Source organism: Grampus griseus, assembly GCF_964374135.1.
Source record: "Grampus griseus genome assembly, chromosome: 8".
NCBI lineage: Eukaryota > Metazoa > Chordata > Mammalia > Artiodactyla > Delphinidae > Grampus > Grampus griseus.
Window position 1 is genome coordinate 15,607,582 of NC_139002.1, and position 27,733 is coordinate 15,635,314.

Below are 27,733 nucleotides of genomic sequence, written 5' to 3' on the forward strand. Positions count from 1 at the left end.
TATGTCAGCTACTGGCAAAGAACTCACATTCAGCCCAAGTCTGTTGGTCTCCACTAATTCATGCTTCCTTGACCTTGGGCCTCAGAGCAACTTGCCTTCCACCAAGGAGACCCACATGTCAACATTTCTGTGCAACTCACAACAGCGTTAAACACATGCCACGAGGTGTGAGGGCTCAGAGCAAGGATTGGTTCCAAGGAGGTCTAGAGGCACACAGAGGAGGTGGCATTTGCATGGGGGTTGCATGGAGCCCAGACATAAGGGGAGGGGGGTTGTGATGTGTTCAAGGAGAGGCGTACCCTAGGTGGGGAGCATACATGGGGCCCCAGGGGCTGCCTGGGGACCCATGATGTGTTATTGATGGGAGCCTGAGCTCTCAGGCTCCGCACGGCAGGCTGGCATCTCAGAGGGCCACTGGCATGCTCTGTCAGACCCACAACCCCGGAATGCCTGCCCCTCTGAAACAAGGCTGCAGGCAGAAGAGCTCCTATCGTGGGTGGTCTGTGATACCCCGTTCTCTCCCAGCACTGTCTCTCCCAGCACTCTCTCTCCAGCAGAGGCTGTGAGGCTGCTCCAGCTGCCTCCCCACCCCCTTCCTTCCCTCACCCCCCATCCTTGCCCTGAAACATGTTTCTCCTGGGCTTCTATGCCCGTGGAATCATTGCATGCAGTCATTTATTCATTCTACATCTACCAAGCCACACTGCGCAAGGCACTGGGGATACAGCTAGGGTCAAAACAGACGCAGCCCCATCCTCAGAGAGCATATATTTGAACAGGGAAACACGTCAAAGGCAAATGCATGCGGTGGTGTGCAATACCCAGGTGCTCTGCAGCGTGTACAAGGGGCGTCCATCCTGTCCCGAGTGGTCCCTGAGGGGTTTTCAGTGAAAGTGAAAGCTGAGCTGCAGCTGAAGATAAGATGCTAGTGGAGTGGGCAGATGGGTGGGAAACAGAGACCCAGACCTTCACAGGTGGGGAAGCTTCAGGTGCAAAGGCCCCTAGGAGAGGGTAAGAGAACCAGGGGAAGAGCATGTGGTTCTGGGCAGATGGAGTAAGGTGAGGGGCAGGGAACGGCTGGAGACGCAGGCAGTAGCCTCATCAGGAAAAAGCTCGCGGAAGTTAGAAAGGGGTTCAGCTTTCATCGTGACGGCAGCACAGAGCCACTGCAGGGTTTTAAGAGATGGAGTGGCGGCATCACAGAGTGCCCCAACTGGGCGAGGTCTAAAGAGTCATCTGACAAAGTCCTCACTCTGCACAAAGAAGCCAGAGCTGGGAGAGGGGAAGCCACAGGTCCAGGATCACTGAAGTGGTCAGGACCCAAGCCCCCTGACACATAGCCCAATGCTCACTGCCCTGGGCGTAGTCTAACTTCCCATTAGGGGGGATCTGAAGGTGCACGAGGAAAAGGGCTTCTGCTCACCTTGCGCTGCTCTGATGAGAGGCGGGCCTCATTCCCGGGGGGCTTCCATCTTGCACAGCGCACACGCTGCGTGTTCACTAGTGAGCCCTGTGCCCTGATCACCTGGAGCGTCTGTTCCTGCAGCCTGGGCTTTCCTGCTCACCTGTGGCTGTGCCTGGGAGCCCAGTGCCCACCCTCCATCTCTGTCTCTGGGCAACCCTGAAGCCTAGGCTTCGAGACAGCTTGTGGTCCAGGCCAGCCGGGACTGGGGAGTTTGCGCTTTGTTAAGCATTTCCTGTCACTGCCTCATGAATTATTGAGTAAATGAAGATTAATTTTACAATAATAAGGAAAACCTCAAAGGGATGGGCAGTGGGGGAGATGGGGTGAAGACGTGTCCAGGATGGAAGCCCTTGCCCCTGAGGCCTGCATGGCTGGGCAGGATCTTACGCCAGTTTGCTCTGACATCACTCTGAGCCCACGGGCCTCTCCCAGGTCTGGTACAGGGAGCTGGTGGGACGGCTCAGGCAAGTTGCACCAGAGCTGGATGTGATAGCCCCCTCATGAAGAGGCAGAGGCAGAAGCAGGGCAGGAATGCTTGCCCTCTCTAAGTTCTAGAGAGTTCTGGAAACAGCCTCGGCTAGGAGTCAACAAGCTGGGTTTTAGTTCTGGCTTTCCCACTAATAAACTAGGTGTCCTCAATTTTCTTAAATATAAAATAGGATTACTGGTACTTGCTCAGTCTACTTCATGGTGCCACGTGCGAATCAAATGAGAACGTTGTTTTGACGGCACCGATACAAGCTATGGCGAGTCGGTAAGGTGACGACAGCTTGGACCATGTCTTCACCGCTCCGGGCCTCTCTGCACACCGCATGGAGTTGTCATGCTGATTAAGTGAGGTACTTTATTAAAACGGCTGCCACTGTGCCTGGCACGAAGCAGGTGCTCAACGGACAACAGCTGTGTTACAACTGTTATTATTTCCATTATCATCATCCTCGTTGCTAATAGAATGCAGTCCCTTCCAGCCCTTGAATTCTTCAATATGTCCCTGGTCAGGGTGGTCCCTCCTCTCTTCCAAGAAGAGGCTGACCTCAGCCCCTCACCTGCTCATTGTACCCCCTACCCCATTCCAGAAGCCACACCCGTTCACTCGGGGAACGGGCCTCAGGAGCTCGGACCCAGGCTGGAGCTTCTCTGGGTTTGGGGCAGCCCCTTCCTCTCCCCCAGCCCTATGCCCCAGCTCCTCCTAACCTGAGCCTGACTCACCCAGCCAATCCGCACATCTCTGCGCCTGAACGGTGGCCCCCCGTGTGACCTTTGACCTTGCCCAGGTCTGTATTCCCTCCATCCTCTTTCTCTGTGCCGAGGTCTCTGCCCCTCCTCAACCCAGCCTCCTTACCCTGTGTTTCTCCAAGGCACCCGGCCCTGGTAAAGTGGGTCCTGACAGCAGCTTATCAGTTTGCCCACAGCTGGACACCCACTGCTCATTTTGTTGACCCCGCAGCGCCCAGCGCTGCCCTGTGCCTGGGAGACACTGGTTAGAGCTGAGGGCCCACCCACCTCCTCCCTGCTTTTTGTCCTCTCTCCTCCGATTCCACCCAACCAGGGTTTCTCAGCCTCAGCGCTGTTGACCTGATAAGGGAGGCTGCCCTGTAGGGTGTTTAGCTGCATCCCTGGCCTCTACCTGCTAGATGCCAGGAACAACACCCCCGACCCAGTTATGATGAGCAAAACTGTCTCCAGACACTGCCACATCCCCTGAGGGCCAAAGTCGCCCCACCTGAGAATCACTGTCCTAGGCCTTTCCCCTCTTGGCCCCTAACGCCCACCCCTGTGCATTGCTCCCTCTCACTGCCCCTCTCCCCTCTCCCCCTCCCCCTCCTCTTCCCCTCCCCCTCCTCTTCCCCTCCCCTCCCCTCCCCCTCCCCTCCCCTCCCCTCCCCTCCCTCCCCTCCCCCTCCCCTCCCCTCCCCTCCCTCCCCTCCCCCTCCCCTCCCCTCCCTCCCCTCCCCCTCCCTCCCCTCCCTCCCCTCCCCCTCCCTCCCCCTCCCTCCCCTCCCTCCCCTCCCCCTCCCCTCCCCTCCCTCCCCTCCCCTCCCCCCCTCCCCCTCCCCTCCCCTCCCTCCCCTCCCCTCCCCTCCCCTCCCCTCCCCTCCCCTCCCCTCCCCTCCCCTCCCCCTCCCCTCCCCCTCCCCTCCCCCCTCCCCTCCCCCCTCCCCTCCCCTCCCTCCCCTCCCCCCTCCCCTCCCCTCCCTCCCCTCCCCCCTCCCCTCCCCTCCCCCCTCCCCTCCCCTCCCCCTCCCCTCCCCTCCCCTCCCCCTCCCCTCCCCTCCCTCCCCTCCCCCCTCCCCTCCCCCTCCCCTCCCCTCCCCTCCCCCCTCCCCTCCCCTCCCTCCCCTCCCCCCTCCCCTCCCCTCCCCTCCCCTCTCCTTCCCCTCCCCCTCTCCCCCTCCCTCTCCCCTCTCCCCTCTCTCATTGCCTCAGAGCAATGCCCCTCCCTCCCCAGTACTACCACCAACACGTTACACCCCACACTGGACTAAGCACCTTCTCTGCTTGAGCCGTTGCTCTTTCTCCTGGTTGCCCAAAGCCAGGCTGCTCAAGATGGAGACTGAATGCAAACTGCACGCAGCAGAATGCTTTGCTGGTGCCTGGGGCCTCTCCCTTGTTTTTGGCTCCCATGAAAGGGAGGAAGAGGGACTGGGGCTCTGAGAAGCTGAAGCTTTACTCCCTCCCAGCGCCCACTGTACCACCCCCTCTGTTGACACTGGGTCCTCCAGAGGGGGAGGGCAGGGGTGGGGCTGGGACTGCAGGCCCAGAAGGGCCTGGTTCCCTCCAGGACAGGAAGCCTGGGCCAGTTCCATGCTCTGCAAAGGTACAGAGGCAGGTGGGAGCAGGGTGGAGCCTCTTCCCTGGAAGGCAGGGGTCCCGAGCCCCATGTCTGTCCCAGGGAAGCAGCCTGCACTGGCAGTAAGCACTTTCCCCTCATCTCGGGAGGTGTCTTCAGTCTCCTGTCAGAGCCCCTCCTGCCGAGCTCTGCCTTTGCACCTGCTTCCCAGGCCCCCACGCTCTTGACCTCCCATCTGTGACCCTTGACACGCACTAGAGTTTCTAGGGGACATTTTCATTTCCTTCAGCATCACCATGAAGGGCTCAGAAGTAATCCTCATGTCTGTTTTAAAATATCCCTCATCCAGGGCTTCCCTGGTGGCGCAGTGGTTGAGAGTCCGCCTGCCGATGCAGGGGATGTGGGTTCGTGCCCCCGTCCGGGAAGATCCCACATGCTGCGGAGCGGCTAGGCCTGTGAGCCATGGCCGCTGAACCTGCGCATCCGGAGCCTGTGCTCCGCAATGGGAGAGGCCACAACAGTGAGAGGCCCGCGTACCGCAGAAAAAAAAAAAAAAAAAAAAAAAGATCCCTCATCCAAGGTCTAGTCCCTGCCTGGTCCTGTCTGGACTGGCCCCTCCCTGCATCCATCTCCAGGAAGGACAATGCTCCCCTTTTGCTGGGGAGATGCCAACGTGTCACCTCTTTATCTAGCGCTCTCTTCCCCACCAGACCAATTTAATCTGACAAAAATGGATCAGTACCACAGCTAAGAAGATGCAGATAAGCGGGCCGTTAAGCTCTAGGTGGGTGTGGCTACAAAAGGATGCCAGCCCTTCCCCAATGCATGCAAAGTCCTGCCGAACAAGTTGACTTCTCAAAGCACTTGACCTTCACTTGGAGGTGGAGGACATGAACACATCCATCTCTTTGGCTCTCGCGGGCGCGTGGGGTGTGTAGTTGTAGCCCCAGGCTGAGTGCCTACTCCCTGGGCCCTGGAGTCAGGTGGGATCTCACACAGGGCATGTTGATGGGACGTGCCTTTGTCTCTAGCTTTTCTCCACATCCCCTCCACCTACTTCCTCTTAGACCCATTAGTAGGGCCAAGTTGGAGGGTGAAAGAAACTGGACAGGACTTAGATTGATGACTATGAGCCTGGAAGGGAAAAAGTCTGGTCCTCTCTCGCCTCCTAGTCTCCAGCCTCCCTCTCCCTCCCTCCCTCCCTCCCTCCCTCCCTCCCTCTCTCTCTCTCTCTCTCTCTCCCTCTCTCTCCCTCTCTCTCCCTCTCCCTCCCCCTCTCCCTCTCCCTCTCCCCCCCCACCTCCCTCCCTTCCTCTTTCTCTCTCTCTCTCTTTGCTCTATAAACGGAAACAAATTCATCTTTCTAAAGCACTCCTCCCGTCCTACATACATGCCACCATCCAGAAACCTTCAGATGATCCCAGACTCCTTGCCCTGGCATGCAAAGCCTCTGCCATCCAGCCCTCCCCTCTCAACCACCTGGACCTCCTGTAGCCCCCAATTTACCCCTCAGCTCCGGCCACAGGTTTTACTGTCTGTAAATATCCCACAGGGGGACTTCCCTGGTGGTCCAGTGGTAAAGAATCTGCCTTCCAATGCAGGGGATGCAGGTTTGATCCCTGCTCAGGGAACTAAGATCCCACATGCCGTGGGGCAACTAAGCCCACGTGCCACAACTACTGAGCTCGTGCTCCTCAACTAGAGAGCCCTCATGCTGCAACTAAGACCTGACGCAGCCAAAAAAATAAATAAATTTAACAAATAAAAAAAAATTTTTAATAGCCCACAGGGACTGAGGAGGGTCCCTCTCCCCCCTCTTCCTTCAGGGTCACTGAGCACTTGCTGTGTGCCAGGCCTCGTGCTTATCACTTATAACCATTTGTCTCACATAATTCTCATGACATGCCTCTGAGATTGGTAACACAATGACCTTCTTTTGCTAATGTGGAAATGGGCACAAAGGAATTGGAAACTGGCCCTAAGTGACATCAGTAAGTGACAGAGCCAGGTCTTGGCCCTAGACTGCAGTCTCCTCTCTCTCTCCTGCAGACCCCACCCCGCTCCCCCTCCTCTGTCAGGCACCAGGACTCCTGCAAAAGCTCATACCGTCTTCCTGCTGCCACCCCTCCCGGTTCCCCGCCATCCTCCACACTTTGCCAGAGAGCTTTTCATGAATCAGAGCTGATCACAGTGGTTAAGCTGACAGGTATGCAGCGCTGACTCTGTGCCTGGCTCCTGAACCCCCAACATGACACTTTCTCCTCTCCTCTCCTCAGCAGCCCCTCCGTGCAGAGGCTACAAGGCAAGCTCTTGACACTGTAGCCCCATCATGTCATTGCCCCCCAAGACCTTGCTTCCCAGAGGCTCCCTGCGCTGTCATGCCTTACGCCTTCACCCCTACACCGGGAGGCAGACACCGCCATTCCAGGAGGAGTCCTTCCGGCCCCAGCTCAATGGTGACCTCCCCTGTGACAGAGCAGTCATTTGGTCCTCTGGGCATCCCCGGCACCTCAGGCCACTCCTCTCAGGGAACTGCTTCTGGGTCTGAATCCTTCTCCTCCAACTGTGACCCCTGGGAGTCAGAAGAGTTCTGGTCCACCCATCATTACCCAGCACCTGCCACATAGCGCCGGGCGTCCAGACCCGAACAGATCTTGAGCTTCTAGGAGCTTGCTGTCTAGAGGGAAGAGAACATGAACACAGCCACTCTCGAGAAAAGTGGTAAATACCATGAGAGAGTTGGGTGTGGGGTGCTAGGGCAGTCCTGACAACGGGTAACTCACCCATCCAGGACAATGCCCAACCTGAATGCAGGAGGCCATGGAAGAAGCTCTTGGAACAATCAAGGAGGTTGCTCAGAAGGAAGGGCTTGCAGAGGGCCTGGCGTGCACAAAGGCACAGAGCCTGGCATTTCCAGGAGATACAAGGTTCCATCGTGTCAGAGAAGTTTGAGCAGGAAGATAGCAATACAAGAGGCAGAAGGGGTGGAAGCAGCCAGAGGTGATGAGCTTTAGAAACTGTGTCCATTAGGATGGTGTTTGGCTGCATGTAACAAAAAGGCAACGGCTTAGCCAAATTGGAGAGTAGTTTTTCTCGTATAATGGAGTCTGGGTACAGGTAGCTTAGGGCTGGCCCAGTTGCTAAGAAACTAAACTCCTTTTCCCTTCCCGCTCTGCCATCCTCATGACTGCAAGACAGCCTCTGTGCTTCTGAGCCACATATCCATCTTTTTAGCAGGGAAAAAGGAGGAAGGACAATGGTTGAAAGGTTTGTGCCAATAGAACCTGCCCTTTTGTTATTATTTTTAGTTATGTTAGAATACAGAGAACATAAAACTTGCAGTCTTAACCATTTTTAAGTGTATAGTGTGGTGGCGTTAAGTATATTCGCATGGTCGTGCATCCATCTCTAAACAGTAATGTTGAAGTTCAGTTTCGTTTTGCAAAACTGAAACTGTACCCATTAAGCAACAACTCCCCGTTTTCCCCTGCCCCCCGCAAACCCCTGGCAACCAGCATCCTAATTTCTACCTCTATGAAGTTGGCTATGCTAGGTTCCTTATCTAAGTAGAATGATACACTTTTTGTCCTTTTGTGCTTGGCTTACGTCACTTAACATAGTGTCCTCAAGGTTCATCCGTGTTGTAGCACGTGTCAGAATTCCTTTTATTTTTAAGACTGAGTAATATTCCATTGTATTTACAGACCACATTCTGTTCATCCATTCGTCTATGGATGGACACTTGGGTTGCTTTCACTTTTGAGTTATTGTTCATCATAATGCTGTGAACATGCGTGTACAAATATCTTTCAGAGTCCCTGCTTTCAGTTCTTTGGGGGATGTACGTAGAGGTGGGATTGCTTGATCGCATGGTGGTTCTATTTTTAATCTTTTGAGGAGCCGCCATACTGTTTTCCATAGTGCTGCATTATGTTACATTCCCTCCAGCAGTGCACAAGGGTCCGGCTTTTCCGCACCCTCACCAACGTTTGCTGAGGGGCTTCGATTTGACCTTGAACTTGACCTCTAAAAGATTTTAAGCATCTTTGTATCTGGCCCTAATTTATCACAGCACCAGATATACAGCAAGTGCTCCATAAATGTCTGTTTAATGTTTCCCTGACTTCTGGTCGTCTCTCCACACCCCACACATCCTTTAGGACCCACCGTGAGTCCTGAGTCCTCCGGGAAGCCCTCCCTCAGGGTGCCGGCCCAGGGTCTTTGCCTTTGTTACTCATCCACAGGACTTTTTGTCTGGGCCTTCACACTGTGCCCTTGGGTATTTGTGGGGGTGAGGGAGGCACCCTGACTTGAATTCTTCTCATTGCTCCTTGGCTCTGACTCCTCTGCCCCACCTGGATGCCAAGCTTCTTGATGATGAGGACTCTGTCCTTGACCTCACTCTTTCCCCAAGCCAGCCTGGGAGAACATTGAGTGCAACGTGAGCCCTTAATAAACAGATATTAAGTTTGTGCCAATTTAAGACCCTTGTGATTGCCTAGTCAAAGACGAGCCCATGGAGTGATCTTCCGGCAGCAGAAATGACCCTGGATTTGAAACTAACGGTTCAAGCCTGGCTTCCCACTTCCACCTCGTTGCGTCCAGCAAGACACTTAACTTACTACCTCAACTTCAAAATGGCCCCAAACATCACTTCTGTGTATGTAAAATGTTCGCAGATTACAAGGTCCTCTTGCCTACACTGTCCTTTTTAATCCTGACAAGGACCCTGTGAAGTAGGTAGGGCAAGATTTATTTAATCTCTGTTTTTAAGATGAGAAAATGATTGCTCAGAGAGGTTAAGCCGTTTGCCCAAAATACCAAGCTGGGAAGTGCCAGAAAGGGCCCTCTAACTTCCCAGGCCCTGTAATCCCATCCCCGCCCCCCTCCCAGGGGGCGGGGCCACAAGGAGAAGTGAGACGCCGGCAGGGACCTGCTTAGCAGACCCATGGTGTGCTTTGCTTTGTCAGCATCTACACAGATGGGGATGGTCATCTTTGACCCATGGGAGATATGGTCAAAGAAAGAGGTTTGAGAGCCTGCTTTTCTCTGGTCACCTGTGGGTTCAGACAACGGGCGGGACAGGGAGGGTGTTCCCAGCAGCTCAGCAGGGACTTAGCCATCAGGGAGGGGTTTTGCCCCTGGCCTCTAGGGCAGGGACAGGTGGGGAGTCCTCTTCCCCCAGACGCCTGCCACTCACACGCCTACTTCACGGGAACCTGCAGTCTCTGTAACCACGGCTCCCCTACCTCTCTCCTTCCTTCTCCAGGGCTAAGCCCCCATCACACGCTCCCCCTACCTCCTCTTCCCCCTCTTGTTCCCTCCTTTCAAAAGCATAATGAGTTTGATAAGAAATTGTCTTGTTAACAGGATTAGCCACGGAAATCTCTTGTCCCCTCCCATTCATTCTGTAATGCTCCCGTCTCATGTTCTGTAATTTTCTGCTGGTATCAGGAGCTCCGGACCACCTCGGGGATATTAATTCCTATTTGTTCTTTGATCCCGTGACTGCTGATGTGCCAGGACACCCCACACAGCCGCTGGGCCACAGAGGCCTTGTGGGGAAATTACCCCGAGGCCCTCACTGGCTGTCTCCCTCCAGAGTCAGCCGCTTGCTGATTTTCTGCCGCTGTTACCCACCCCCTCCTACCCCCACTCCTACCTGCCTCAGCTGCCAGTTCTGGGGCAGCAACTACCTCGAACTTATGGGCCAAGGAGGCAGATCTGATGCTGGAGCTTACCTGGCAGAAGAATGGTAGATGAATGCCCCCCCCCCCACATCTACTCCTTTCCTTCCCTTTCTACCCCTCCCCACATGCGCATCCCTCAGAAGACTCTAGAGAGGGAGAATGCAGAGGTAGTTGAGCACAGTGGATGAGAGTGTTGAACTTCCTGGGTCTGTGGCACAGACAACAACTTGGCCAAGCCCTCTGAGCCTCAGTTTTCTCATCTGTACATTGGGGATGATCATGCTCATCTGTGGTAACGCACAGAGTATATAGTACCTGACACATAGTAGGAGCTCAGTTCACGCTATTTTCCTACTCTGCTCTTTCGAGACAGGAATTTACTGAGGGTGGAGTATACAGTTCTCAGGATTTACCAAGAAATTCTTGTTCAGCTTTGAGTTATATCCCCAAACTCTTTCCTTGTGCTGATTCCCTCTGATCTCTGCCCTCCCAAAGTTCTTTCTCTTTACATGTTTTTAGGGACTTATGCAGAGGAATCTTTATGGCCCCTTCAACCCAAAATATTAATTAAAAGAAAGCTCAGCATATAGGGTGAATCCCAAGAAGGGGTAGCAGGAAAAGAAAGGAATTGCCTGTCCTGTGCCCCGAAACCACGGTCAAGGACAGAGCAGAGAGGCATCCTGAGAAAGAGATCAAGTCCAGAATAGTCTTGGCCAAGGGCAAGAGGGTCAGGCTGGACAGAAACCCAGTCTCTGGATCCGTAGGAAATTTACAGGAAAAGACAGACACCCAGGGAGTGGAGCCTGGGGGAGGAAACCTACCCCGGGGGTAGGTAGGAAATTGCCTGAGTCGAAAGAGGGGAGACCGGAGCTAAATCTAGGTTAATTTGGAAACAGTTTGTGATCGATTGCACAGAAAGTGCCGGAGTGTGAGAGGTGGGAAATTGCACCTGTCTGGTGAATGAGCTCAGAATTCCAAGCGTGTGGGGAAGCTGGGGAGCTGGCGCCAATCTGGGCAAGGTGGAGGTGGCAGCGTGTGCCCAGGGAGCTGGTAGGGCCAGAGCTGTGCTGAGAGGACGTGGGCTGTAGCCGGGGCCAGTGTCACGCTCCGGGGCCACATACATGCAAGGAACACATACACGCAAGGACACAGCCCTCACTGTGTGCCTGGCCAAGGGGGAAGCATGTACCTACATTTCTTGTTTCTCGTTTAATGTTATACCTCCCTGAAAGATGGCGAATGTCAACGGCTAATGTTAATTACAGACCTTGGGCTTCCAGGCCAGGCCCATGGAAATCCCGTGGGGGGATTTGCGACCTCTGTCCTCGAGCAGCTGTGGAGTCACGCAACCTGGACTCCAATCCCAATTATGTTGTTTTCTAGCAGTGTGACTTGGGCAAGTTTCTGCATCTCCATGAGCCCGCTTTCCTCATTTGTAAGATGGGGATGATATTGCTGCTCTCAGGATTAAACTGAGGCCATGCACATGAAGTATGTAGCCCTCTGGCTGGCACATAATGGAGATCCGTAAATGAGAGGTACATCCCTATCACCCTCCCCTTTTCATCCCCCGTGCATTGCTGCCAAGGAAGACAAGCCACCGATGCATTTTTTAAATCAACAATACAAACAAGCGTATGATGAAAGCCGGGGAAAGGGTACAGATATTACAGGTTTAGGGGAGGAAGAGATGACAGAGGGCTGGGTTGGGGAGGGGAGCCTCCCGGGAACATAGGATATAATTAAGAGCTCAAAGGTGCTGAGATTGCACGGCTTTGGGGGAAAAAAATGAATAGGCCAGTAGAGTTGGGGCAGAGCGCTTCTGTGTTCGCATCATTTCAATGGGACGGACTTGCTTTGGGAGCTGATAAGACACAAATGTGGATGGGACTGTGACCATGTCTACCTTTCCTGATAAGATCCCTGGCTGGCATCACTGGGGTGCCACCCAGTCATGTTGATTAGCCTGTAAATAAAAAAGGTAGATGTTCAAAAACAGCAGAATTGCCTCTGGAGCAATCTAGAACCACCAACACGAGTGGCCGCTCCAAGCTCCCGAGTGGGTTGAAGTAGACGTTAGATGGAGCAACGAGAGCTATCGCTTATTGAACCATCGCTGTGCAGGCAGCAGCCAGGTGCTTTCATTCTTGCAACAGCTCCAGCTCTGATTGGAACTATTATTAGAGGAGAGGAAATGAAATCAGGTTAGGTAAGTTGTGCAAGATTCCGCAAAAGTCTGGCTGACTTCAGAGCCTAAGTACTTACCATGGAGGCAGAAAGGCTGAGGTTCATACACTCACTCCATTTATCATTCATTCATTCATTCATTCAACAAATATTTTTTGAGCATCACCACTTGCAGGTGTTGTACACAAAACTGAGCCTGGAGCAGTGGACAGGGGGCAGCCCCTGCCCTCATGGAGGTCACGGTCTCACGAACATGCACTGGGCCAGGCCTGGGAGGCAGAGGTGGACGGACCTTCCAGCTGCTCTTGGCCCTCGGGGGCTCCGACCGCTCATCATGGGAGCATCATCTCTGCAGCGTGTGGACCCTGGAGGCCTCTGAACCAGGCAGGCCTGGGGGTGGCAAAGTGGTGGATCTGGAGGCAAACGTAGGAAGGACGGAGGGATGGTCTCCCCTGCCATCTCAGCGCCATTAGAGCCACATCAGATGGCTTTGAGGGGCCATAGTGCCATGTCCCTTTTAGCCACACCCCCTTCTGGGACACTGTAAGACCAACTTTCTCATTCCCATTGTCACCAAACAGAGCCCCAAGGAAGGAATAGGACAAGAGGAGAAATGAGCTTCTGTGAGGCACCACCTCTGCCACAGATCATTGAGGCCCCTCAGTGACCCTGTGGGGTAGGTGTCATCAGAACCACCTTCTAGACGAGTGGTGGAGGCTCAGTGGGCTCCTCTCCAGGTCACGCAGCTACTAAGTGGCAGAGCGGCTCTCCTGGCTGCAGTCCGATGCTCTGCTGGTCGTGTATTTGCAGTATCCTGGCCCACGGGTACTGGGGGTTCAGAAGAGCGACACGCACTGTCTTTAAGGAACCTGCAGTCTATTGGGGATATAAGAATGATCCCACAGAACAGGTGGGAGCAATCCAAATGGGAAACTTGAGGCCCTGTCTGCAGAGGGGGAGAGGGTCTGCACTAGCTGGACTGTCCAAGGAGACTTCTAGAAGAAGGAGGGTTTGAGAAGGGCCTCGCTGGGTGCAGGGGAGGTGGGAGGCAGTCCACGTGGGAAGGAACTGGTAGGAGTGCCCATGGTACCAGGAAGTATCATAGGAAAAGCATGGCTTTCAATTATGGCAGCTCCGGCTTTGTGCTTTGGGGCAAATTGCTTTGAACTCTCTGATTCTCAGTTTCCTAGTCTATTAGAGGGGAAGGAAAAACCCTCAGCCTCAATAAGCCTGCAGCAGGATGAAAGGAGCTAAGGTATGTTATCGGGAAGTCCCCGGCACAATGCCTGGCTTCCATCCCGTTGTACTGAGCCTTTACCTCAGAGCGGGGTGGTGGGGGCGGCCAGGACCCACCCTGCCCTGCCCTCAACAGGCTTACAGTCTAGGGACAATGTCAGGTCTTTAGTGACTCAGTACAGCTGTGGCAAGTATGCAGGGAAGAGGACAGGAGACAGAAGACTGGTGGGAGGGTCTTCGGGAGGAAGGGAGTGTGAGCTGAGCTCCGAGGGGTGGGTCAGTGGAAACTTTGGGAAAGAGGCAGCTAAGTGTCCCGAGTAGCAGCAAGGTTTGGAGAGAAGGCAGGAGCTGGGCACCACGGAGGACAGAGGAAGGCTGGTGTGGCTGGAGTTGGGGCCAGGGCCAGACATGGAACTAAACAGGGCCAGTGGAAGGGTGGTGGGCTTTGGCTGCCCTGTTAAGGGTTTTTGTCTTTATCTGAAGAAAAAGAGGAAGCTTACGGGATGGTTTTCGGTATGATCAGATGTCCGTTTTAAGAGGATCGGGCTCTAGCGAGGGGAAGAAATTAAATGAGACCACAGTAGGTACGGGCACCTAGCAGGCAGGCCTCTGACCCCTAGTAGGCTGCATATGGTACACACAGTATGCTGTGGGGACCGTCCGCTTCCGCAGGGAGTAAGGCCCTGGGGTCACAGTGGATCTCCGACGCCTGATGCTTCAGAGCCACCCAGGGTCAAAGAAAACTCACAGCTACTCAGTGGCCCATGGGAGTTCAGGGTACGGGTGGTCATTCAGGGGGAGGGACACAGGGGTGGGGGCCTTAAAGATGAGCGCTGGAGGGACGGTCACCATCCCTCCCCCTTCCCGAGGGCGGCAGCCTGGCTTTTGGGGTTCTGTCAAAGCAAGGCAGCCTTCCTGAATGGTAGTAACAGTTTTTTCTGTGACACCATGAGCATCTGACACAGGGCACAGGAGCTATGAAGCTCCCCCAGAGGGTACCATGAAAGTGTGGGCGGGGGCTCCGGGGGGAGGGCTGGAGGCCGGGCTCGGCCACGTGCAACAGGAGGAGGCCGGGGAAGAAAGAGGCTTATTTCAGCACCCTGTTATTATGGCATCTTGTTTTCATAGTTTGTTCAACAAACCTCTCTCCCTCTCCCTCTCCTCCCCTCGCCTCTCTTTTTTTTCGTCTTCCTCTCTCAGCAAATCCATTTAAATGCAATTCTATTCTTAAAGCGCCCCTCTCATGCATGTCTAATGAATGTCAGGGAAATGCTATTACAATGGGGCCGAGGAGGATCCGATCGGCGGTGTGTGTACAAGTCATTTGAAAGGAAGCCTGGGAGCGCTCCAGTTTTATTACAGCATAATTAGAAATAAAATCTTGTTGCAATAGGAGAATGAGAGATGTGTGCTAATCCTGTGGTGGAGGAAGATAGAGCTGTATTTAGAGAAAAGGACCCAGGGAGAGAGAGAAAACTAGCCATTGCCCCTCTGCCCCGCTCCACCAAGGCTCTCCTGCTGGCTCCCCTCCCCAAGACGCTCCATCCTCACACCCCCTGTGACCCCAGCTCCCTGGGGGCCGCTCCAAAGACAGTGCTTGACCCCCCCCTTCTAGATCTCAGCTGCCCAGAGTGGTCAGTCGGCAAGGTCCTGGTGAGCTGAGACTGGTGCCTCCCTGGAAATTTACACTCTCTCACCTATAAGAGGCCAGTTGTGGGCAGTTGGGAGGCGGTGGGAAAGGTTGGCTTGGAGGCTGAGACCCAGATCAAGTTCGGAGTGCCCACCTTACAAGAGATATACATTCATTTATTCATTCGATCGTTCAGTCATTCAACAGCCACTAACCACTGCCTAACTGTGCCAGGTACTGTGCTGGGTGCATTCATTAACTTCTTGCATTCTCATAGGAAACAGGTTCAGAGTCTCATCCGGCATATTCCAGCTCAAGAGGGGAACATAGTTCAAACCCCACTTCTGACTCAAGCCGGGCTTTTTCTACTCCATCATGCTATCAACTTGCTGGGTCCTCCTGAGGCACCTGTCTTCCCAGTAACCCCATCTCCTGTAGAGCCCCAAAGGCAGAGATAAAGATGGGGGATCTGGCTAATCCCTCCTACGGGGCAGAAATGGGCATTGCTCCCTAGTTCTGTGTCTTCTTCTCTGACCGCTCGCCCTCTTCTCTCAGAGGTGGCAGTGGTGCTGCTCCCGCAGGCCCCTGGGGACACATGCATTGTGCCACCCACTCGGAGCCTGTCACGCTATCCCCTGCCCAGCCTGGCATCAGGTTTTGAAGATGAATGTGGGACCATGGTGTCTTCCTCGGAGCCCCTGTGCCAGAAAGCAGGCGGTGGACCTGTCACCTGCCACAAGGAGGTTGTTAACTTGTGACCCGCTGTCAAGCTCTGGCTGCCTTCCCCTCCCTCTTCCAGCCAGCCGGGGCAGGGCAGGGTTTGTGGCTCTGCATGCCCCGTACAAGCTCGCATAGCAAAGGTCCCACCTCCCAGCCATCCAGACTCCCTGTGACCCAGACGTGTTCGCTCTGCCTGAACTCAGTTCCGTGGGGAAGAGCAGGGGGCCCGGAGACAGGAGGCCTCTCCCGACAGCTCCACTCCGACCCAGACTGGCTGCGTGACCCTCTGTTTCCTCGAGTGTCCCCTGCAGCAGTGCATCAGATTGAGTGATTGATGACGAGTGTGGACGAGGCCCTATCTGTGATCAAAGGCCCATTCCCCGCACCGGTGCCCTGCCCACCTCATCCCTCCCTCTGCTCTTGGTACCCGTGGGGGGCGGGGTCCTCGGGATCAGTGTCTCCCCACCCTCACGCTCTCACTCTCTGAACCCCACCTCTGTGGTCCGCCTGCTGAGCTTCAGGGCCAGCTTGCCTCTGTCCTCCTCCCCATTCCTACCCTACAGTCCTCACCCCAGTGTCTTACGGAGCAGGACCTGACTCCAGAATCGTAGCCCTGGAAGGGTCCTCAGGCACCAGCATGGCAGGAGGAGGAGGAGATTCATTTTCTAGGGCTTCCGTGACAAAGTACCAGAGCAGGTGGCTTAAACAACAGAAATGTGTTTCTCATAGTTCTGGACGCTGGACGTCTAAGATCAAGGTTTAGTTTCTACTGGGCCTTCTCTCCTTGGCTTGCAGGTGGCCACCCTCTCACTGTGTCCTCACGTGGTCTTCCCTCTGCCTGTGCATCCCTGGTGTCTCTCCTTCTTATAAGAATTGACATATTGGATTAGGGCCTCACTCTTATGACCTCATTTAACCTTAATTACCTCTTTAAAGGCTCAATCTCCCAATACAGTCCCACTGGGGGTTAAGGCTTCAACATATGAATTTTGTGGGGACACAAATCAGTCCACAACAGGGAGGATCTAGGGTTTAAAGCCAGCCAGACCAGAGCTGGGACTTGACTTCAAATTCCAGACTCACATGTCACTATGCTGCAACTCTCTCTCCGGGGCCTTGGTGGAGGGCTTGCAATCCTGGGGGTCCAGAGTCCAGGGAGAGCAGAGGAGGCAGAACAGGGCCTTGGCTTCCCTTGGGCTTTTCAAACCCAGGCTAGCAGGTTCCCCCAGGGCCCTCGCCCTCAGCAGGAATAACAAAGGTGTGAGAGGTGGGTTCTCTGCAGAGCCAGCCTCAAGTAGCTCCCGGTAGGCTGCCCTGGTGTTGGCGCCCAGGCAGGGCTAATCCTGCCAGCCCAGAGGTATTGGTCATCCCCACCTACCCTGCCGCTGGGAGGAGTTATCTCATTGGTCCATGCACCACCCACAGGCCCCAAGCGGCAGGGTGACCACATTGTTTTGATAAATCTCTATGGGATAGAGCAGTAACTGGTAACCTTACTGACTGCAATTTCTCTCTGGGAATTGGGAAGCCCCAGGGGGGCAAGTGAAGCATCCTGAGGCCACCCCAGGAAACTTAGGGCTGTGACAGATTAAGCATCTCTTCTCCCGCAGGAGACCGGATGCTTTTTCTGACCCCGGCCAAAGCTTGGTCTCAGGGCAAAGCTCCGTCCGTTCCTCCGCACCGCCCCTCCCCCACTCCATACCTCCCACTGCCTCCTGGGACCTTCCTTGCAGGGGCGAAGGAGGCGGGCAGAGCAGAACCCCCCATCCCTAGCCTCTGGTTTTCCTGCTTCAGGAAGGCATCTGATTCCCAGAGCCAAGAATCATCTCTACTGCCAGGATTCATCCATTCAACAAAACGCCTACACAAATATCTATACCCCGTGTATGTGTTATGGACACATACTCCTTGTGCTCTTACACACTTCACATTACGGTAATAACCCCTCCTTACACGTGTAGAGCGCAGTATATGTCACAACGCCCTTTCATGGTCATCATCACGTGGGCACCACAAACAAACCCTGTGAGCCATGGAAAGCAGGGGTTAGTGTCCCCAGTGTCGGGATGAGAGAACAGAAGCCCAGAAAGGTTAAGGCATTTTCCTAAATCTACCCAGTTGGTAGGTGGTGGGTCTCAAATCTCCCGTTTCTGACTCCAAATACAGTGCTCCCTACAGCACCCCTTGGAGCATATGCCCCACCACCCAAGCCGCCAACCCCTTCTGTGTCCCCTGTGGTACCCCACAGGCCCATGCACGGACCCCCAGCAGTGTGCGTGCCAGCACGTGCACTTCGTTCCCTCACAGACACGTGCAGTCCCCTGCCCACGAGCCCGCCCTCCTGCTAGCGCATAGCACCCGGAGCCAGCAGAGTTTCTTCATTCCCTGAGTCCTCCCAGAATGGATGACCACCTGATAGCCCTGACCTGCTGCTTCACTGCACACCGGCCTCCTGATGGATAGCGTTCACCCATCCTTTCAGTCAATAACTGCATGCTGGTCGCACCTCGCCCTCTCTGCTCGCCCGCCACGCCTGCCCTGACTGGTGAGAAGGAAACCTCTTCCAGAAGAAGCAAGGGGCCCGGCCACTACCCAGGGGGGATGGAGACGTCTGCCCCGCAGGGAAGGGGTGAGCCGGAGCGCCTCCAAACCGCAGCATCCGCTGTCCTGGCAGCTCGATTTGTGTTCAGGAGACCCAGGTGAGAGTACCGTCTCTTCCACTTACCGGACGAGTCTCTGCCCAAGCCAGCGTCCTTGTCCGTGAAACAACAGCGCAGGAAGGAAGTGCAGCACACACTTCCTAGGCCGGTGATGACACTGAAGAGAGGGATGTACATCAGGGGAAAGTGCCAAGCCCAGAGCCTGGCACACAGGCTCCCACTGATTCCTGCCCCTCGGGGCGCCCTTCCTGCTGAGTTTGTAAAACAACTGAAGACAAGTCCCCGGCTAAGCCTGGATCCCTCGCCCAACCCGGGTAGACGCTGCCCGGGAGGGGTCCCCAAGGGCGCTGGAGACGGGAAGTTCACAGCTGCAGGTTCCTGGACATAGGTCTCCTTTCTCAAAGGCCCCAGCTCTGGAAACCTCTAAGACCCAGGGGACTGAGCTCACCTCCAGACAGGCAGAGGCAGAGCCACTCAGGGAAGCTCAGTTCTCCAACTTCCCTGTCCACAGAGGGGCACTGCCCTACTGCATTACCTCTGGTCTGAATGTTGGCCCCTGGGACTCTCATGGGGTTCCATCCCGGAACCAGTGGCCTCTGTCGTTAGTGATTTCTCCTCCGAGCGAGGGTAGCATTTCTGCTCCAATCACCTAAGGAAGAGGCAGGTCTTGGTCAGGGAAGGACAGTGGGAGGCTGGCTGGAGATGGAGTGTCCGTGTCCCTCCTTCTCCCTGGGCCCTGCTGCCCTGGGTCTCCTCGTGTTTCACGAGCTCCTGGGCAGCGTGAGGTCATCCCCTGCTGCAGGCCTCTCCCTTAAGATGAGTCAGCCAGAGTGTACGCTCCAGATTGCCCAGCTTGTGTCACCATCTGTTGATTTCCCTTTTGTTAGCTCCAAACCATCAGTCTGGTTTTGATGTGCCCGCCTGTACCTGGGGAACCGAGACAAGGACCAAAGTGGCCTAACCGGGGAGCAGAGGCCCAAACATTGCAGCATGGCAGCGGGGGCTAGAGGGGGAAGAGACCCCAGGGTGCGGGGGACCTCAGGACGGGACTCCAGGCTAGAGGTCCAGCTGTCTCAGCTCATTGGAAGCGCCCCTTTACTGTAGGATTCATTCAGTCGACACATGTTCGCTGAGCATCTACTGTGTGCCAGCACGTTCTGGAGCTGGGATACTAAAATAACTCCCTCTCTCAACGAAAAGCGCCATGTGCTCTGAAGACACGAAGGCAGGGTAAGGAATTGGGCAGGAACGTGGCACTCAGCCTAATTTTGATAGAGGCGTCAGGCAAGGCCTCTCCAAGGGGTTGGCATTTGAGCAGAGATCTGAACAGGGCCAGGGGTGAGTCAAGGAAAGAGCATTCCAGGCACAGAAGGAATAGTCACAGCAAAGGCCCTGGGGTAGAAATGAGCACATGCACACTGATTTGAAAACCATTGTAGTAGATGACCTTCTAGGGGTCTTGCTGCTCTGATTTCTTTAAGCTAGGAATTTATAACTTGCTGGGAGGGAAGGACCTTAAAGAGGATCAATTAATCTCCCTCACTTAATACTTAAGCCTTCTATGCAATATCTCAGCCAAGTGCTTCTTCAGCCTCTACTGAATTACCCCTGATGACAGGAAACTCACTACCTCACAAGGACACCTTCCAATTCTTTATAATCTTGACCTTTAACATTTTAACTGTGGTAAAATACATATAATGTAAAATTTACAATCTTAACCATTTTAAGTGTTAAGTCCAGTAACGTTTCAGTTTAAGTTCAGTAATGTTTAAGTTCATTGTCATCTTGCAAAACTGAACCTCTAGACACATTAACAACTCCCCATTCTGCCGTCCCTCTAGCCCTTGGCAACCACCATTCTACTTTTTGTTTCTAAGAATTTCACAATTCTAAGTACCTCTTATAAGTGGAGTCAATCACACAGTGTTTGTCCTTTTGTGTCTGGCTTATTTCACTTAGTATAATGTCCTCAAGGTTCATCCATGTTACAGCATGTGACAGAATTCTTTTCCTTTTTAAGGCTGAATAATATTCCATTGTATCTATATACCACGTTTTCTTTATCTATTCATCCATCAATAGACACTTGGGTTGCTTCCATCTCTTGGCTATTGTGAATAATGCAGCTATGACCATGGGTGAACAGACATCTTTTCGACAACCTGCTTTCAATTATTTTGGGTATATGCCCAGAAGTGGATTTGCTGGGTCATATGGTAATTCTATTTTTAATTTTTTGAGGAACTGCCATACTATTTAATCTTGACTTCTGAATGTTCAAAAGTAGTTATTTTTAAAAGTCTAATTGAATATAGTAGAAACAGTGATTAGCAGTGGCAAGAGGTTTGCCAGATGTACAAACCCTCAGAAATGGGAGTGGGCTAATCTGGGAAGGCTTCCTGGAAGAGGTAAATTTAGAGCTGGGATCTGGCTTTTCTGAGTTGCACATGGGGATAAAACAAACTTAGAGTTGGGGAATTCATTTACTCATTCATTCATTCTAGAAATATTTATCAAGGGCCTATTTTTGTGATAGACACTGTTTTCACACTGAGTGAAATGGGAAAACATTGAGGGGTTTTGAGCAAAGGAGCCACATGGTCTGACTTAGGTTTTGAAGCATCTCTCTGGCTGCCTCCTAGGAATAGACAGAGGAGGGGCAGGGCCAGTTAGGAAGCTGCTGTCCCTGCTTCCCTCAGTAATTCCCTTCCTTTGCTCTACAGGTTGAAGGGGGATCTATCCAAGTCACACCTTCCAGCAAACCCTTCCTCCCCTCTCCTCTGCCCGGGACCCTCTCCCCACCAACTCACCCTCACACCTCCCTGAGGGAAGGGAGAGGGCCCCACCTTTGCAGAAGACAGATTTTCTCTCCCAGCCCTCTGGGGCCACCAGGAGCCCCAAGGTTTCTGTCCATTACCTCTCCGGGACTCCTGCAGCTCTGGGGAGTCTCCAAGGCCCAACTCTCTGACCTCTTAGAAAAAGACAGAAAAGACGTTCTCGGCTCACTTAGCATGTGTGTGCAAGGCCACTGAATTGCCAAGGAGGGCCTCCTTTACTTTCAAGCTACTGAGAGGAAGGGGGAGACTTTGCAGGAAGCCTGGCCACAGGGAGGGGTGGAGAGCCCCCCAGCGGTGTGCAGCCCACCATCTCCCTGAGATGGAGCCACTTGTGATGACATTTAACCAGTGCCACCCACGTGCTGGAGACCTTCCCATGCAGTAACTCATCTTTCATCTAATTCTCCCAACAACTCTGTGACCTAAGTCCTAGTTATTATCTCCGTTTTCCTGAAGGAGAAATGGAACTCAGAGAAGTCTGGTGTGATCACAGAGACATCCATTTCCAGAGTGAAGGGGACTTAGTTTTTCTAATCCAGTTGTTCTCCACCCTGGCTTCACATTACATCACCCAAAAAGCTTTTGTAAAATACCAAGGACTTCCCTGATGGTGCCATGGTTAAGAATCCGCCTGCCAATGCAGGGGACATGGGTTCGATCCCTAGTCCGGGAAGATCCCACATGCAGTGGAGCAACAAAGCCCGCGAGCCACAACTACTGAGCGTGTGCGCCTAGAGCCGGTGCTCTGCAACAAGAGAAGCCACCGCCATGAGAAGCCCGCGCACCACAACAAAAGAGTAGCCCCCACTCGCCACAACTATAGAAAGCCCATGCACAGCAACGAAGACCCAACGCAGCCAAAAATAAATAAATTTAAAAAAATACCAATTTCCAGGGCACACACCCAGAGATTCTGAGTTTAATTTTAAAAACTTCTTAGGTGATTCTAATGTACAAACACAGTTAAAAACACATACCTCCTCTACCCCTTCCCTCTTTGTATGGGTGGGAAAACTGAGGGCCTGAGAGAGGACTGGACTTCCCTAGGGTCACCCTGTATCCGTTTCCCAAGGCTGCCTTAACAAATTACCGCAAACTGGTGGCTTAAAGCAACAGAGATTTACTGTGTCATAGTTCTGGAGGCCAGAAGTCCAAAGTCAAGGTGTGGGCAGGGCCCTGCTCCCTCTGCAGGCTCTAGGGGAGGATCCCGCCTTGCCTCTTGCCTGGCTTCTGGGGTCGCTGGCAATCCTTGACTTTTCTTTGCTTGTAGATACATTACTCCAATCTCCGCCTCCATCTTCGCACGGGCTCCTCCCTGTGCGTGTGCACCTGTGTCCAAATTTCCCTCTTCTTATAAGGACACCAGTCAGATTGGATTTAGGATCTACCTTAATCCAGTGTGACCTCTTTTTAACCTGATTCTATTTGTATTCACAAGGTCTGGGAGGACATTAACTTTGGGGGACACTATTTAACCCAGTATATACCCCATCATTAGTGGCAGAGCTAGGGCTCCAACTCAGCCTCCTAAGTCCCAGTCCTGGGCTTGTCCCCCAGTGCTGGGTGGCTCGGCCCCGCTTCATCTTCCTCTTCTCACTAATGGCTTCCATCGAGCCCCCTCCCCACCCTTCACCAGCCCTCAACACTGAAGGCCAAAGCTTTCCTGGTGGAAGAACATTCTCTTCTAACTGTGGAATCCCAGAGGGCGGATACCAAGTTCAAGACTTCTCCATGGAGCCCAGTTCAGTACCTAAGGATGCTCCACAAAGACTTGATAAATGGAGCCAAACTGAATTGAATGGATGACTGCTCCTTCGTGAGGAAGTGAGGACCCCATCAACAGAAGCAATCAAGCAGAGGCCAGCTGAACGTGTGTCCCTATAAAAGTGCTCTTGTTCTAGGAGAGTCAGCCTAGCACAGAGCTTTGGAAGAGCATAGGAAGTAGACTAATGGTCCAGGCTCTACCACTTAACAGTTGTGTGACTGTGAGTGGGTTATTTAACCTCTCTGCTTTGGTTAGTAACAACAATAATAACCATTTCAAAGGGGTGTGGGGACTAAATGAGATAATGTTCCTAAAGCCCTTGGCCTAACATGTAATGGATGCTCAATAAATATTTAGCTTTAAAAAAAAGGAGAGCTGTGCTCCAGATCACCAGGAAAAAGGATAGTGAAGCAGGCTGGAGTATTCGAGGAATAATAAAAACCAGAAAAGGATTCATTAGCCATGCGCAGCACTTCTCAGGTTGCAGGCGTGTTTCAGATGACACTGCAGACTTGGAGATGCACCAGTCAGGCAGCGCCAGTGGCAGAGTCTACATTTAGACACAGTTCCATATCCTGGTCCTAGAGCCTAAAACCAAGTGAACCTCCATGGGCACACTGTTGGCATTTGGGGTAGAATAGTTGTTGCTCTAACCTGACCACTGAATGCCATTGGTACCCCCAAGTTATGGTGTCAACCAGAAATGCTCCCAGACGCACATGTCCAAACGGCCTCGGGCTGGGGGCTGGACGTGGTGGTCCTGGCTGTCCACTCCAGGTGGACGCAGCCTGCCCCAAGGAGGAGGAAACAAGATGTGGGATAATGGCTCCTCTACCCAGTCCAAGGACAGCTGGTCCCATTTGGGCTGCGGAGGATGGGCTGCCAGACTGCCAGGGCGCCCCGCTGGAGCCAGCCTTGGAGGCCAGCCGTGTTTGGAGCCCTGGCCCTTCTGAACCCCCCACCAGCTATCTGTGCCTCCGCCGCTCTCCACACCGTATGCCTCTCACTCCACAGGCCCCCTTCTCCTTCCTTCCCCAGCAGGGCCCATCATCTGATTCTCATCAAACATGCAGAACTGATGTTGCACAAGTCCCCCCCAGTGGGGATTAACATAATACCCCTGATTTCTCCTTCCTGTCTTGCTCGCTGCGCATCCCCCTGGCTGCGGCCTGCCTTTGTTTCAGGAGCGATACACTGTATCTGGAAATGTTACTGCAATTAAGTATGCACAAGACGGGGGGAAGGGAGGGGGAAAATGAGGACAATGAAGGATGTGAAACATCAGATGCAGCAGCTGCTTGTTGCTATAGAAACCCCAGCTCCCCACCACCAGCATGGCAGCACCCCTCCCCAGCTTAAAATTCCTTAGGGCCAAGTGCACCGTTGTCAGTGTCGTTCTGGCGACAACAGGGTCCTAGCTGTCCAGGCTGGAGCACCTGTGGGTTGCTAGGGTTGATTTTAGGGTCTTTCCTGTTTTTCCTTATCCCACTGCCACCACCACCTCCAATCCTGATACTTCTGATTGGCAGCAACACCCTCCAGTAGTTCTGCATCCCAGTCCCGGTTACATAATAAATTACGGGAGAGCTTCCGCATTTGACTTTGGGATGTCACAGCATGGAGACAAAACGGCACATGCAGAGTCTGGTGGGGGAGCCAGGCTTTCTCTGTGCTCCCCGTGGGTCTTCTGACTGCTGGCAGCAGGGCCTGGCTCCCTCCTGCTCCCTTTTCATCTTTTACCCACAGCACTGAGCCGGAGTCTACAAGGTGTGGTCTGCGTGTTGGAGGGGGCGGGGCAGGGGTCCACAAGCTCCAGGCAGGCTGCCAGCTGGCCAAGTGCTCATCTAGGGAGATCCCAACAGGATGCCACTCAGCAGGGATCCGTGTGAAGTCCTGGACCTGGGCCCACATGGCCAGGTGTCCAAGGATGGAGAGAAGAAAAGTGGCGTAGCCGCAGCTTGCAAACACACGACCAGAGCCTTTAGTTGCGGGCAGAGTATGAAGCAGTAGTATAATGGGTCTGCCTCCCCACCCCCACTCAATCTCCCCTAAAAAGTTAATGCCGCTTAGGCTGGAAGTTGGTAGCCCTGCTCTATTCCACCCTGGTCAGATAAGCTGACAGTTGGATCCCCACCACTTGGCAAAGTGCCTGCCACATAGCAGGTCTAGTCCTGTACAAAGATACATGGAAAGGAGATGGGAGAGAGAGAGGGAGACAAGGAGGGGAGGGTGGAGAGTGGGAGGGAGGGAGGGAAAATTCAGAAATTTGTAGATAAACCAAAGTTTATTAAGCGAGAGATCAGTCAGATTGATGAAGTTATTTAAAACCATACTAAATAACGATTAAAAAATAAAATCCAGAGACTGCTTAGCCTGATGAAAAGTCAAAGGGCATGATAGTTGCCTTCCAGTTTGCGAGGGAGTGTGTCAGTAACACAGGTTGAGGCTGGTTCTGTAAGGGTCCAACAAGTAGAAACCAGGACCCATGGAGCTCAGTGGTGAGCAAGGGAGAGCTTTCTCAAAGTCAGAGCTATCAATTTTGGAATGGGCCACTAAATAAGGTAGTGAGTTCCCCGGCCCTGGAGGTATTCAAATGAAGGCCAGAGAAGCTTTGTTAAAGATGTGGTCAAGCACATTCAGCTTTTCAACCCTGCAGTTCTACAGCTTTCATTGTTGGAAAGTATCCTTTGGTGAGGTCCCTGTTTGCTGGTGCTGAGATCTTGGGCTTATGCTTGGAGGGGTGAGACACCACAGGATATTCCTAATAGAATGAGCCAGTATCAGGGCTCTTGTCAGTGGCTGAGAGGGCTCACTCAGCACCCAGGTGGGAGGAAGCAGACCTCGAAATAATAGGATTTGAAGGACATGGGGCTACCCAAAATGTTTCCTTATGAAAGCCTGACAGTCCAATGTTAGCAGGTCCTTTGTATGAGGTCAGCATTACCCTCTCCCCTGCAGCTTTCTTGTAAGTCATTGTTCACTGTCCTGATTCTGATGCCCCCTCTGGTGAAAATGGCAGCCTGAGGTCTGCTATGCCTTCCTGGTGAAGCAGCTGTGCCCCTAGAGAGCAGGCAGAGGGACCCTAGGTTAGCTTCTCGATCTCAGTCTAGCTGGGTCTTGGGTGGGAAACCATGAGCTTAGAGAGTCCCAAAGCCAGATGCAAGCCCCTCCCCAACCCTCAAGTCCACATTCTCCCCCTTTTAAAATCAGCCCTGACTAGCTCAAGTTCAGGGTTTGCCTTAGGACCTTGGACAAGAAAATCCATTCTACCTCGGAGTGTAGTCTTGTCTCGTAATCAGCTAAATGGGTGAAACTACTCTGTCCTTTCTGCTTCGCGCTGTCACGGCAGTGAGACCGTGGAGGGCGCAGTGCTGGCACCTTTGCCTTGAACAAAATGGTATCAAAAACTGTATGATGAATTAGTATCGTAAATCTGTGTCTCCACGCCCCCGCTCCTAGTATAGCTTATCCTCAATAATTGTTTCTTGGGTGAATAAATGATGAAAACTGAGAGAAAGGGATTTAGGCGTGTGTTTAGGCTCAGTGCAAAGGGAGAGCTGGGAGCCGGAAGGCCTGAGTTCTGATCCACTTACTGGCTGTGTGATTTTAAAATGGAGATGACACCTCAAACAATTGTAAGAACAAGCAAGCAATGAACATTAAAGCTTTGCAAACTCTTGCAAAGAGATGGGAAAGATGAGGACTGATATTCACTAAGAGAGCACACACTGTGTGCCAGACACTTTATTATTTTTTAATAATAATAATAATACTCTAATAATAATACTCTATGAAGGATTATTTGCACCCTGTTGCACAGATAAGGCTCAGAGAGGTTAAGTAACTTTCCCAAGGTCACACAGCTAATAAGTAAAAGAGTCAGATTGGAACCCAGATCTTAGTCTGACTCCAAAGCCCTACATCTTCCTGTAAAAAGCTGAAGTATCTACATTTAAAGGAATAATCATTGTAATTTCTATTGATTTGCACATGGAAAATCCTCATTGGTTAGAGGTGCTCTCCTGCCTTCAGCACTACATCAGCTTCACCCCCTTGTTTTCCCCATCACCTCCCCTCCCCTGGGCAGCAGTCCTGGCCTAGGAGAAGGCCACCTGCAGGCCCAAGTTGCTTCTGGTAGTGTGCCCAGCTAGAGGAGTAATCGACTGTGTCCTGATTATGTCTCCAGAAAACAGGTTTTTTATTACTTACCACGGCGGGCTGTACATCTCTGACGTGCAGAAGGAGGACGCCCTCTCCACCTACCGCTGCATCACCAAGCACAAGTATAGCGGGGAGACCCGGCAGAGCAACGGGGCCCGCCTCTCCGTGACAGGTAGGCGAGAAGGCTGGGGAGGAAGGGCACCAGCCCACCCCCGGGACTGGGTGGGCATGTCGGCACCACTGATCAGGGAGTCTGCTGTGTGTTCAGGGGATTCAGAGAAGGAGATTAAAGAACACAGGTGCAGAAACCACTGGGGGAGACCTTGTCCAGTTTGGTTTTGGGTATCCTTCACATAAGGACCCTACAGTTAAATTCTTTTCAGGAGTCTATACCTGAGGAAGCTTAACTCTCCTGAAGAATTGTTATTTTACCATTTATCAAATAATGAGGGATATGGGACCTATCCTGTCGTTCCTTTTTTGCCTTTGCTGCCAGGAAGTTCATAGATACAATCTGCTATGCAAACATAGTAATGATTCGATGGGATTGGATTGGATTAGGGAGATTTTGTATTTCCTTGTGTCCCT

At 53.0% G+C, this 27,733-nt stretch overlaps 1 protein-coding gene across 1 annotated transcript in view; it reads left to right on the forward strand.

Moving 5' to 3' along the window:
• DSCAML1 (DS cell adhesion molecule like 1) overlaps positions 1-27,733 on the forward strand; it is a gene marked incomplete at both ends in the record, with an annotated part of 342,843 nt that overhangs the window by 214,765 nt on the left and 100,345 nt on the right. The window contains one exon of the mRNA XM_082661172.1: positions 27,171-27,317. Coding sequence (XP_082517298.1) covers positions 27,171-27,317 — 147 coding nt within the window. The remainder of the gene's footprint in view (positions 1-27,170; positions 27,318-27,733) is intronic.